General features: G+C 41.4%; 1 protein-coding gene across 1 annotated transcript in view; it reads left to right on the top strand.

Moving 5' to 3' along the window:
• Positions 1 to 14,167, top strand: part of Mei4 (meiotic double-stranded break formation protein 4) — a gene marked incomplete at its 3' end in the record, with an annotated part of 159,489 nt that overhangs the window by 36,547 nt on the left and 108,775 nt on the right. The window contains exon 2 of the mRNA XM_008839937.2: positions 11,117 to 11,362. Coding sequence (XP_008838159.1) covers positions 11,131 to 11,362 — 232 coding nt within the window. The remainder of the gene's footprint in view (positions 1 to 11,116; positions 11,363 to 14,167) is intronic.

The following is a 14,167-nucleotide window of genomic DNA, read 5'->3' as shown; positions in this document are numbered from 1 at the left end:
CTCCCCTCCCCCTCTCCCCTCTCCATCCCACCCCTTCTTTTCTTTCCTCCCTCTCTTGATCCAAAGTAATATTAGCATTTGTCTTTTGCTCTGGTTTATTTCACTTGGAATAACCTCCTCCAGGTTCATCCATGCTTTCTGAAATGGCAGGGTTTCTTTCTTTCTTCCTTTTTTTTTTAAGGCTTAATATTATTTCATCATATACATACCCATTGTGTATATATGACACATACATGAAAATACTTTTATATAAACACATATGCAGTATAATTTCTCATTTTCCTGTCAGCGGGCATTGGGGTTGATGCCCTATCCTGTGTGTTGAGAATGGTGCTGCAGCACGTTTGGGAGCAGAGCTGTGTCTGAAGTGGCACACTGAGGACGTTTTCTTTGGCGATAGACATACAAGTCGGACTGCTGGATCTTATGGTAGTTGTCTTCAGTATCAGAGGACTGTTATACTGCCTATAAGAACTGCTCTAATTCACTTTCCTGCCAACACTGTGACAGCTTTCTTTTCTCCACGTTCATATCCTGGCCAGCACCTGCTATCTTGCCATCTGAAAAGCTTTTCTTTTTTCTTATTCCCTTTCTTCTCTTTTTCTTTTTTTCTTCCTTCCCTCCCTCCCTCGCTCCCTCCCTCCCTCCCTCCCTCCCTCTCTCCATTTTCCCCTCTTCTGCAGTGATAGGATGTCCAGGCCTAGGTGGGTGCTGTATAACACAAATTCATCTGCTTAACCTCTTGACTTTTGGATAAATCATACTCCTATGTGTGAAGTGAAATCTAATTGGGTTTATAATTACATTTCTTTGATGATTTATGATATTAAACATTTTATTAAGTGAATTCATTGGCTATTTGTGTTTTCTTTTGAAAAATGTCTACTCAGGCTTTTTGCCCATTTTTAATTGGGTTGTTTTCTTACTATTGAAGTGAATTCTCTTTATATTTGGCATGCCTAGTGCAATATCAGATCTATGGGTTGCTCTTTCCCAATGCGTACATTGTCTTTTTATTCTGTTGATTGCTTTTTGCTATGCAGATAGTGTGACACAATCCTATTTGTCTATTTAAAAATGTTGTGTGAGCTTCTGGGATTGCATTAAAACATCTCTACCATCAGTGAGGTCAAACAGCCATCCCTGGGTGTTCTTCTTGTATTTTAACAGTTTCAGCTCTTAAATTTAAGCTTTATGTTCATTTTGGGGTGAGTTTGTGTACATGGTGAGGTGAATCAAATTATATGGTTTTGAGAGCCCTATAAGTTTACTTTTTAAAACAGAATAGAATTGGGGGGCTGGAGAGATGGCTCAGCTGTTAAGAACACTGGTTGTTCTTGCAGAAGACCCGGATTGAAATCCCAGCACCCACATGGCAGCTAACAACTGTCTGTAACTCCAGTTCCAGGGGATCCGACAGCCTCTCTGACCTCTGCGGGCATTGTACAACATGGGTGCACTTATCTACATGCAGGCAATACACACATACACATAAAACTAAAATAATAAGTAAAATATTAAAAGACAAATAGAATTGGGCAAGTTTCTGTAGGATTAATACTAAGGCGATTTTCTGTCTTATGCATTTTATACTGTACATTGTGAAGATTTGGGACTATAGGAAGGTATAAAAAAGAACTTGATGCCTGGTGTGGTGGCACACGCCTTTAATCCCAGCACTTGGGAGGCAGAGGCAGGCAGATCTCTGTGCGTTCAAGGCCAGCCTGGTCTACATAGTGAGTTCCAGGACAGCTGGGGCTACAGGGAGACCCTGTCTCAAAAGACCAGAGGAAAAGAACTTGCTGTCACCCTGACAGTCTCAGCTCTGTCAGTTACTGTGCAGCTGTTGTCTGCTTTGCCTTCTGCGTTTCCTCCTCCCACTCTTCTTTTGTTCCTGCTCTCTTTTTCCCTATTTATCTCTGAACCTCAGTATTTACTATCCGTGGAATTTGAAATGTTCAGTCATTTGACCTAGTTAACTCTTTTATGTTTTCCTTCACATGTAATGTTTTGTGGGTAATATTTTCCATATTACATATATTTTCAAAAATACTTTCATCTTAATTGTATGGTATCTTACAATTTAAACTTTATTACTAGTGGATCAGCCTGGTGAAAGGTTCTTAGTAATCAGAGTATTCTGTGAGTCATTAATGGGAGTAAAATTTTATATGTAGCTGTGATTGCTTCTTTATTAAAAGGACAAATGGAAATAACTCTTTTGTAGAGTTCAGAACATATTAGGAAACTATTCTTCTAGTTTAAGTTCTCACCAGTATGGCACAGGAGTAATCTGTGGCACTTGTTACAGAATTTTCATCAGTGGTCACAGAGATGAAGTAACTTTATAATCTCAGATTATGATTCGCAATGGTTTTTTAAAAAAGATTTTGTTCTATTTTGTGTATGACTGTTTACTTGCATGTATTTATGTATGTACACCATACAATACCTGGTGCCTGTGGAGTCCAGAAGTGGTTGCTGGATCCCCCTGGAACTGTATGGGGCGTGCGCTCTCTCTGGGCGCTAGGGGTCCCTGCGCAACTCTAGGAATGGCAGGGCGGATCCGCAGGTGTGCACGCACTCCCCGTTGGCTTCTCCGTGTCTCTATGGGCCTCAGGCGTGGTGTGCGTGGATATCTCGGGGTCGCTCCGGGCCCCCGGATCTCTGGGCCCCTGCCACACCTGGCTAGTCGCTGATGGGTCTGGCCGCAGCTGTGGATGCCCCGCAGGCTTTTCCCGGAGGCTCGAGTCCCGAGTCTCTGGTGTTGACAGCTTCCTCTGCTACTGAAGCATTGTTCAGCCGAAATCCCGTCTCTATTTCACCCGTGTACTATTCCTCAGGATGTGAGGTTCCTGGCCACAGAACCACGCAGGGAAGAGTACGGAGACGGCGAAAGCTAGGGTGTCCACGGGCCAGTAATGAGGGAGTGCGTCCCCTAGAGAGATTGGGCCGCCGGTAGTGACACAATACTCAGACTCGGCTCAGTCTGTGCTACAGCTTTATTGTCTACAACCCAATTCTCTGCAGCCCAATTCTCTGTAGCCCAAGTCTCTGACTAAGACATTTATACCATGGGGGTAGTGGTAAAAGCTTTGGCTGTTAGATGCTTTGTGAGGCATTGTATTTACATATGGAAGTGGGTTTCTGCCAGATTGCTGTCTGCTAGGAAAAATTACAGGAAGGCATGGTACCTGTTAGAGCCAAAGGCCATGTTTATGTTATAGCATTCGTGGCGGACACTTCAAAAGGAGAGACAGGAAAGATGCCAGGAAGACACCCCGCTATGAAAGGAGCCCACAGCACATAAACCCGAGCTGCATGAGCTGTCCGGTGTGAAGGGGCTTCCGCTTTGCATAACAGAGGCTCCCAACAGAACTGGACTTACAGGTGGTTGTGAACTGATATGTGTGTGCTGGGAACTGAACCTGGGTCCTCTGAAAGAGTAGCAAGTGCTCTTAACTGCTGAATCATCTCTCCAACCCTCAAAACTGTTCTGATAGTTCAAAATATTGGTGGTTGATCTTGAAAAAAATTCAATATGATAACAGGAGAAAGAGGGGTAGTAGAAATCTCAAGAATAGTGTTGACAGAGTAGCGTGCTTTGTTTGATGGAGACTCCAGAGGCCACAGCTCCATGGAGGACTGTTATGGTTAAGGAATTTTCAAGTACAAAGAAAAGGAAAGCTGATTTAAACGACTGCTCTGTTTCAAGGAGACTTAAAATTTTATATTTCAAACTACAAAGAATTCAAAGGTACTGATTCTTTCTTGGGGAACATTAAATGTTCATTTTAATTATTTACTATAATTATTTGAATATAAGTTCAGTTTAGAAAGAAGACAGGTGTTGTAAAGGGGGAAATGAAGAAAACGGGAATATTTAATTGGAAATGGAGTAGCTGGAGTTATACAGAGGGAGTCAGGCAAGAGATAAATAATACTTAGATGGTATGAAAAACCAGAGGGAATGTAGCTAAAACTCCTTCAGGGAGGATCAAACAATGCCCACCCCCTTGGTCCCTATGGCAAACAAAGGTACAATTTCGCAAAACTACAGTCTGGGAAGCCAGTGAAGATATTGGGTTTACTTACAGAGCAGTGTGTGAGAGTTTACTCACAGGAGTGTGGGTGCTGCCCTCCTAAGGCCACAATGGAAAGTCTCCATCCAGGCCTGGTTCATGACTTAACCACAGCCACATAAAACGGCAAGAAAGCCTCCCCAGGGCTCCCTGGGATCATACAGCTTTAGCCCCTCCCCCTCCTGCAGTTAGGGCTGACTGGTTGGTTGGAGGGCGTGGCTGACCCTCCCTGCTCCTCCTCTCTTGTGAAGGGTAATAGTCAACAAGCTTAGCCATGAGGATCCTAAGACAGTGGGTGCAACCAAGCCTGGAAGAAGGCATCTGTCCATGTTCTGTCTTCTGGAGAACAGTCCTATAGTTCAAAGTCCTACTGAAAAGTACACATAACAGTAAATATATGAGTGCATTTGTATAGCTAAAGGCTATGTTGTAAAAAACACACCTGGAAGCCTCCTCCCTGAAGACTAGCTCTCAAGGTATCAGAGGACACTACACAAGCTGCCAAGGGAGAAAACCAATCAGTGGTCCTACCCAGCTGTAAAGCTTAATAAATAACAATGACAGGCCCAGTAGACCATTGCTATTGCTGCAGTAGTAGCATTTTTATCTTTGCAGTAATCAACAGCTGACTATTGGGATTAAGGTCTGCTTAATGGGAGGGAACTGTAGTACTGTGAACAGTGAAATACACATGGTTGGAAGGGTCATAGATGGTAGAGAAGACCTACTTTTTCCATATCTCTAGACCAATGTAATTTCTTTCTTCTAAATATACATTTTCATATATACAACAAGTATATCTTTCATTTCTCATTGGAGTGTCTTTTTATAACAGGTGGAGACTATTACAGAGTTCCAGAACTGGTCAAACACAGAGAAAAAATGTCTGTGAGATGCTCAACCCTAAGTGACACATTTTCAATGCAACCTCTACACATAGGATGAATGTACTTCTTAACGCTCACCAGAGCTTTCCTTAGGCACCAGATGGTGATTAACACAGAAAACCACAACTGGCCAATGTGCCTAGAACAAGAGGCCACGGTGTACTTATCCCTGATTAGGACATTTATTTCAAACCTCTGTCTCCTGAGGTGCAGGGATCATTGTGGAAGAGAAGGCAGAATGATTGTAAGAGCCAGAGGGAGTGGGTGACCATAAGGCAATAGTATTCCAGATAGCTGGTCAGTTACTCCTATGAACTCAGAGCATTGATGACAGCATGCAGAAGTCCTATGCAAGCTAAAACCAACAAAATCCAAGCATAGACATGGGGAAGTGGGTAAGGAATTCCAGCCCAACCTAAGGAACTTTTGGCAGTTGATTACTTGTTGGGAGGGTACAGGACAGTATCTTATGTGAATGGGACTCTTGGTGGACCTCAGTGGATGGGCCTACATTGAAAAGCATTTGAGGACACAAATTAGACTCTATGGAGGCTGTGTTATATATGAGTTCGTTAATTTTGGCGGGTGGCAATGGGGGAAGGTGTGGATAGGGGAGGGGCTCTAAATACCTCAAACTACATTGTATAAAAATCACAAAAATTCAATAAAAATAAATAATAAAAAGAAAAAGAAAAAAAAAGACTTTCTGAAGTTTCTACTGGTGTTTCTGCAGTTAAACAGAGAATGTGTTTAGGAAGCTAAAAAACTTTTTATCACAAGTTCTCTGTTAAGTCCCATACAGCAACAGACTGCCCAACAATTCAGTTCAGTTCTGATTACTTGAAGTTTGCACTAGATAGCACAGGAGCCAGAACTCCATTTACAAGACTACCGCTAGCTCAGATATCTCATACCTACTCAGATTTTGCAGATCGCCTGTACTCTGTCCAACCTGGGTACTAAATAAAATTCTACAATCTACCAATCAGAAGAGAGCTCTGCTTTTCACAGCTTGTCATAAAGGATACAGCTTAAGGAAAACCCCACAGAAGAGATGCTCTGGCTCCCTGTGCTTTGGAGAGTAGGAAAGTTTGATGCCTGTTCTAGTTACTTTATATTGTAGTGATAAAAAACTGACCAGAACCAACTTGGGAGAAAAGGGTTTATTTGGCTTACTTGCCCTGATCACAGTTCATTACTGAAGGAAGTCAGAACAGGAACTCCCTGAAGCAACCTGCAGGCAGGAGTTGAAGCACAGACCCAGACCATGGAGGAACGCTGCTTACTGACTTCCTTCCCTGGCTTGTGCTCAGCCTGCTTTCTTATATAACCCAGGACCACCTGCTCAGGGGCGGTACCACCCACAGTGAACCGGACCCTCCCACATCACAGCACTCCAGAAAATGTTCCACAGACATGGCCACAGGCCAGTCTGACAGAGGAGGTTTTTCAGTTGGGGTTCCCTCTTTCCAAATGTGTCAGGTTGACAACAGAAGCTATCCAGCATCTCCTTTTGGAATGCACCTCACTGTAGCATTTGGATGTACCAGGCTGGTAACTCTCTGATCTCCATTGTTTAGGATTTGTTATTTGTTGCTATAGGTTTCTTCAGGTAGGCATGATCCATTAGCATCTTAATCTTCTGTCTCTCCTTCTTCTCCTGAGGTGGAGAGGAAAGTTGGGAAAGAAAGTGCCAAGTATCTAATTATGGTTTGGTATTTCTGGCACTCAGGTCTCCTTTGGAAACTTGCTAAGAGTTACCTCATTAGGACAGAAACATCTGCTGGCACTCAGGAAATTTTAAATATTTTATTTTATATTTAAAATTTTATGTGTATGAGTGTATTGCCTGCATGTATACGAGTGCACCTGTATTGTGCAATGCCGCGGAGGTCAGAAGAGGGCTTCGGATTCCCCTGGGACTGGAGTTAAGGACGGTTCGTAGTCACCATGTGGGTGCTGGGAACTGAACCTGGGTCCTCTGCAAGAGCAATCAGTGCTCTTAACCGCTGAGCCATCTCTCCAGTCCCACTCAGGAAATTTTAACCTAAAGAATTTAGGAGATTTATGTTGGAAACTGGGGACAAGGGCCAAATATATATTTCTTATGCCATGGAAGCTTGTACTTTTTCCATGAAATTTCAAGGAAAATAGAATTGTCTTAATTTTGGAAATGGCAATTTGAGGATAGCATTGCTACTTGAAAACTGAAGAGGTGAATACACACACACTACACACACACACAGACACACCCCCCACACACGTACACACCACATCCCCCCACACTCACACCACCCCACACACACCATACACACACACCACACCATCCACACACCATCCACACACATACACACACACACCACACATACACCCCACACACACCACACCACCCACCCGCACACCATACACACACACCATCCACACACACCACACCATCCACACACCACACACATACACATACCACACATACACACCACACACACCATACCACACACCATACACACACCACACCTAACCCACACCCACACCACACACATACTACACCACCCCCCCACACCCCCGTGCTCTTAACCGCTGAGCCATCTCTCCAGTCCCACTCAGGAAATTTTAACCTAAAGAAATTAGGAGATTTATGTTGGAAACTGGGGACACACACACACCACACACACACTACACCACACACACACACTACACCACACCCACACCCACACACACACACACCACACACACTACACCACACCACACACACACCACACACCCACCCACACACCACACACCCACCCACACACCACACACACTACACCACACACACACTACACCACACACCCACCCACACACCACACACGCACTACACCACACCACACACACACACACACACACTATACCACACCACACACACAGAACACCACACACACACTATACCACACCACACACACACATACGCACTACACCACACCACACACACACACACACTATACCACACACACACTACACCACACACACACTATACCACACACGCACTACAGCATACCACACACCCACACACACACCCACACACACACCACACACCATCAAGAAACAGTTTTTAGAAGCCAATCTGTTTGGTTGCAGCTCTGTATTTATTCTCAGGTTGATTTACAGCCTGCGAGCCTGTGCCAAACATCTCTGCTAGCAGTCCTTCTGCCCATTTGTGATAGCATTCTAATTAATGTTCAGACAAGTGACCCCGAGTTAGTTATACACCAAAAGGCCTTCATAATTTGATCTTTTTTTCCTGAAGATTGATATTCAGCATCATTTAAAACTATTAATAAGTCTCATCCAGTGACTAAAATTAGAACATTTAATCATCTGGCTTAAATCAAGTATCTCTGCAGGACACTGGGGAGTTTGCTGTGTTTTCATGACCCAGTGAACTTTTCCCTCTGGTGTTTCCAAACTCTTTCTAGTTTTCCTTTTTTGCCTATATTCCCACTATTTAAAATTGAATTTGAGACATTGTTCTCTAACTGCAGCACCTGAGTAGGTTGTGGGGTGACGGATTTTGCCGACAGTGGAAGCAGGGTTACTTCCTGAGGGAAGGCCGTCCATGTCTGCTCTGTATTCAGGGTGCTTCTCTGAGAGAACAGTGTCAGAGTCCTCAGCCTCACCCTTGTTATCACAGGGGGACAACGAATCTGCGAGTGGCCAGTGCAATGGTTGCCGCCAAAGCTAAAGTAAGTGGAGCTACAATTCTAATTTCCGTGTCCATCTCACTAGTATGCACCCCCTGGTGTATGTATTCAGCAGTGCTGAAAGACTAAAGAATGTCACTGTACTTTGATTTTGCAAATGTAGTTTTTCAATAAGTTTTTATTATGAGTTGATAAATGTTCATTGCAAAAATTAGGAAAACAAATGAAAATAATAAGATAAAAATTAGTAATTCTACAATTAGGGATAAATGTAAATTACAGTTTTTATTTCTTATTTTTATATAATTGAAGTCCTTACTGTACATAGATTTTCAGTTCCTCATTTCCTTCAGTGAGTATATCACTAATACTTTCCTATCCTAATAAAAAATCCCCAACTAATATCTGGTTTTAATGACTAATAGTCACTTGCACAATCGTGACATTATTTCCTTAACTATTCAATTGTCAATTCTATTTCAATACAAAACTAATGTTGTGAGGAATATAGTGCACAGAGCCCCATATTTAGCACAATAATAGTAAGTTAGCAGGGGCTGTGGAGATGGTTCAGTTGGTAGCGTGCTTGTCATGCAAACATAAGGACCTGAGTTCAGATCCCTAGCACATATGTAAAGCCAGGTGTGGCAGTGTGTGCCTGTAATCCTAGTGCTGGAGAGACAGAGACAAGGGAGCCCTGGGACTTGATGGCTGGTCTGTGTGGTTAAGGATAAGCTCCAGGGTCAATGAGAAGGACCCTGCCTCAGAAAAATAAGGTGGAGAAGTGATGAGAAGAAAACGCACCTGGACCTCTGACTTCCACCTACACATGCACACATATATATCACCCTTACTCATGTACATAGAAACGTGTACACACAGAGAGATTTAAACAGCATTAAGCTGTTTGTTTCAGTGTACAGTTTTAGTACCCAATTATAGGATAGCAGATAGGAACACATGGTTGTAAGTAGAGGTAAATTTGAGGGGGTTCAGTCATACTAAGATTAGTGTGTAAGTGCACCAGTAGTATATGAGTTGTGTAGGAAGGATGCAAAGGCAGGGCTTAGGCAGCTGTAGAGAGTCAGGGCATCATAAGTGGGGATATCCATGGGTAGAGATATGAAAGGGACAGAACACAGGAAGTAACTGTTAGAGTACAGCTCAACCATAGTGGGAGGGTGTGCTGAGAAACTGAAGGGAATGAAACACAGGATACAGCTTGGAATTGTGTCAGGAGGATCAGTGTGTCAACCAGAAGCTCTAAAGTTTTGGACTGTTGCATTGTTGTCTCTGGGTTTGGGAGAAATTGGTTCTAGGATCCTCTCATGTAAAAATGTTTGAATGCTCAAATTCTTCATATAAAATGGTTTACTGTTCACATATAATCCATGGATACTCTGCTATGCTCTTAAGCCATTATGATACCTAATACAATGTAAATGCTATGCAATTACATTTATGATTTTTGTTACATGGTATTGTTTAGGAAATAATGGGGGAAAGTCTGTACATGTTCATCACAGATGCAAGTTTTTTTCTAGTGGTTTTAATTTCGAATTGGTTTAATGTATGCACACAGAAGTGGAAACTGTAGTCACGAAAAGCCTACTGTACTTTGAACTATTCAGTCATCGTTTTTATTTAGTATACTTTGTGTTCAAAACCTCCATGGTAGTCCAAGAAAATGTGGTGGAAGCCACAAAAAGCTTCTCCTTCATTGGAGATGATGACATTGAACTAACGTTTGGTGGTATATTGTATTGTCTTTTTAATTATGTTCATATTATAAGGCTGTGAAACTTTGTTATTTTGAAGAAATATGCACATGGTAGCAATTGGGAATCATTGGAAGTGCAGAGTCAGATAGAGACACTACCTAAATGATACAAATATTTGAAAAATTGTTTTCCATAAAGATTAGAGCAGGCTAAAGGCAAGGCAGCAGGTCCATTAAAGGGTATGTGATTGGAGGCAGAGACTGCATAGTGGGTTGGAGGAGAGGAAGGCTTACATTTAAATGGATGGTTTAATTTAGTAGTTCTAATCACACAGCAGATTCTTTTCAAAACATAGAAACCTTTGTGCTACCCCAAATATGCAGAAGCAGAACTCGGGGTGAATGAGACCAGGTACTTACATAGCTAAGTGCCCTCAGTGATTCTGATATGTGTCTCTGGTTAGGAGCCACTAAATGAAGCACTGTGTGTTTTTTTCCACTTCAAGAAGTGTCAGATTGTCTACAACTCCTGTTCTGAGCCTTTCTGTCCCTACCATGTGCCTATATGCATCTTTCTTCTTCACACTTCTCTCATACTATTTCAAATTCTGAGAATTTTTCTATTACTTGGAGCCAATTTGTATTACAAACTCTCCAATTAGTGCTACTCTGCAAGATCAATTTCGTGTCAAATAAAATGTGCTGCAAAAGTTAAAAGAAATTTCTATAACTTTTTTTCCCATTAAATGATAGGTACAAAAGCCAAGATGGATATTCAGACTTGGTATTTGAAAACATCAAAGCTGGCTCTGGCCTTGGCAATTATCCACTCAAAACCAGTCGGCAGGAGCAGCAGAGAATATGCTGAGCACCTTGCCTCCCTCATGTCTCAGCAAGAGTCCAAATGGAGATCCAAAGTTGAAGTCTTAGAAGCAGAAGTTCTGCATTTACAGCAAAAACTTTTTCTGAGCAGGACATGCTGGGAATTATATAAGAATGGTGAGTATGTAAATCAGTTTTCAGTAATATTATTATACTTTATTATTATTATTACCATCATTAGGTAGAGGGTTATTGTCAAAACTTGAGATTGGTGAGTTTCCTTGAAAACTAGATAAATTCTTGCCCTAGAAAGATTTTTCTTTTACATGTAGATAATCAGTTACAAGTTTATTATCGCTTTCCAATGAATGGGGGTCACATTGGACTTGGGGTTAAATTAATGGGATGAAATATCTAGACATGAAGACAATTGTTTATCATTATCATTGCTTATTGTTGTTTATTATTTTTATTTTATGTGTATGATTTGTATGATTGTATTGCCTCCATGTATGTACATGCACCATGTAGTGCAATGTCTGCAGAGGTCAAAAGAGGGCATTGGATCCCCAGGAACTGGAGTTACAGAAGGTTCTTAGCCTTGTGGGTGCTGGGAATCAATCCAGGGTCTCTGCAAGAGCAGCCAGTGCCCTTAACCACTGAGCCATCTCTCCAGCCCATATTGTTATTATTGTTGTGGTGTTGACTCATTATTTATTCCAGCAGTCCTTGTGGATCATGTGTTTGGTTGCTGCTTTATCTTCTGACCTAGAGTCTGCCTTCACTGAGGAGGATCTTTACTGTTCCCAGCCTAAATCCTGACACATTAGAAGGTGCTCAATAAATATTTGGTGAGTGGATGTGGAACACAGAGGGCATTTTTACATAGCAGTCACTGGAGACAGGGTGACCAGTGTTACAGACTTTCACCAAAGCCCATGCTATCATTTGAATGTTTCCACCAGAACTCCTGATAAAATTTAATCCTTAGTATGAGATATTAAGAGATGGGACCAGTTAGAACCTATCAGAGGTGACCACACTAATGATTTAATGGGTTGTCTTTGGAGTCTGTTATTAAAGGCCAGTTTGACATTTTCTGTGTTCTGAACCCCTCTTACCTATGATCCTCTATTCTGCCACAGAAGTCTGGACTATGCAGAGAGTCCCCACCATGAAGACTGTTATCATATGTGGGCCCTATGCTGTGGAATTTTAGAACTGTCAGTTGAATAAACCTGAATTCTTTACAAATGACCAGTCTATAGCTATAGTAAGAGAAAAACAGACTAAGATGACTCATATGAAGTCCTGGACTAGGTTTACAAAATAAGAACATAAATGAGAGATATCTTTGAGTGATTTCCCATTTGTGAATGAGTTCAGATGGTAGTTAAAGGAGATGGAAGTATGTAGGAAAATCGAGGCTTCCAGTCTAGTTTAAATAGATTGTGATAACTTGGGTTCCAGTTAGTGAACATAGAAAGCTTATAGGATAAAATGTTGATTCCGGGCTTGTCTGAGTAGAGGCTAATGTAGGAATTACATGGAAGGGAGATAGAGGAATGATCACAAACCTTAGAGGAGACAAGAAGGCTGGACTATGTACACACACTTATAATTTTTTAGCTTTTTAAGTAATAGTTGAAATTATATATAAGAATCACAGAGAGAACTAAGCTGTGAATATGGGGGAGGGAGGCTTGTTAGTCCAGCATTCCAAATATGAGCAGAGGAAGTAGAGGTATCATTGTGTGGGTTCATGCCAGTTTGGTGTGCATATGCACTCAGTTGAAGGAATTATGTGGAAGACATGGTGCCTTGATATCTAAATGTTACTAAAATCTAATTGCAATCTAATAAAACATAGTGCTATGTAATTTATAGCCACATTTTTTTGTCTATAGAGTCCTTGATAATGGACTGTTTGAGTATACCCAGTGAACAACTGACAAACATAATCAGTTTTTCTTCATTTATTTCTGCAAAGTTATAAGGTTACTGTTATGAAAAAAATACAAAATTCCGAACAATCCTTAACTATGACTATTACAAGCTTCTGTGATAAGTATATGCTTGTTTGCCCTCAGGGTCTATATGCAGCCCTGACATAGTATGCGTACTTCTTTGTAACAGGAATGTGTGTAAACAGTAAGGACCTGAGTGATTACTGGCTTTTACAACGAATACCTTCACTTACAGTTCCTGGGAGAGAAATTTGCAAAAATCATATAATTAAAATCAATTTGACTCATAGCAGAAGTTGTAGGTAAAGTGTTTGACTTCAGATGTTTGGGAGTAATCTGTCTTTTTAATCGTTAGCTTAAGCATAAAAATGGGGAGGAAGTAAGTGGGAGATTCAGAAAAATGAAGAAGCTGTTAAAGGGGAAACAGCAGTGCAAGGGGGCGTTAGAGTGATAGGGGAGTGAGGGAACCAGTAGTTCCCTAAAACTAGGTAACTAGACAGCCTGACGTACCTTGTTGCACAAAACCATAGATGCCTTTATATATTAAACATTTCTTTTTGGAATTTTCAGCTTCTTTATACTTGGAACTGCTTATGAGTGCTCATTGGCTTTCAGTAAATGCTGAGTGGCATGCTCCTTGACAGATTGAGAGGCCGGGGAACTTAACTTACAGCATCAACTGTCCATTGACACAACAGAATAATTCAGAGTTAAATAAAGCAGAGCTGAACTGGTTTATACAACGTATTAGGAACCCAGCGATGTCTTTATTCTGATTTATCTCTATAACTTCTTAATGAGCAGTTTCTTATTATATTTGTTAAGGAACTGGACTGTACAGATAAAGGGTAACCAGAATTTGATTCTAAGATTACACCATATTTTAATTTTACTTATTGCTAACTGTTTAAAGAAGGAAGGAGGGAAGCGAAGAAGGAACAAGTGCTGGAGTGAAGAATTCTGCTTCCATACTGTGGCATATTACTCAAGCTTTTTTAAAAAATGTGTCCGTAAG

This window comes from Nannospalax galili, unplaced genomic scaffold (assembly GCF_000622305.1).
Source record: "Nannospalax galili isolate Female #2095 unplaced genomic scaffold, S.galili_v1.0 scaffold1501, whole genome shotgun sequence".
Taxonomy (NCBI): domain Eukaryota; kingdom Metazoa; phylum Chordata; class Mammalia; order Rodentia; family Spalacidae; genus Nannospalax; species Nannospalax galili.
This window is presented reverse-complemented; position numbering and strand designations above follow the sequence as displayed.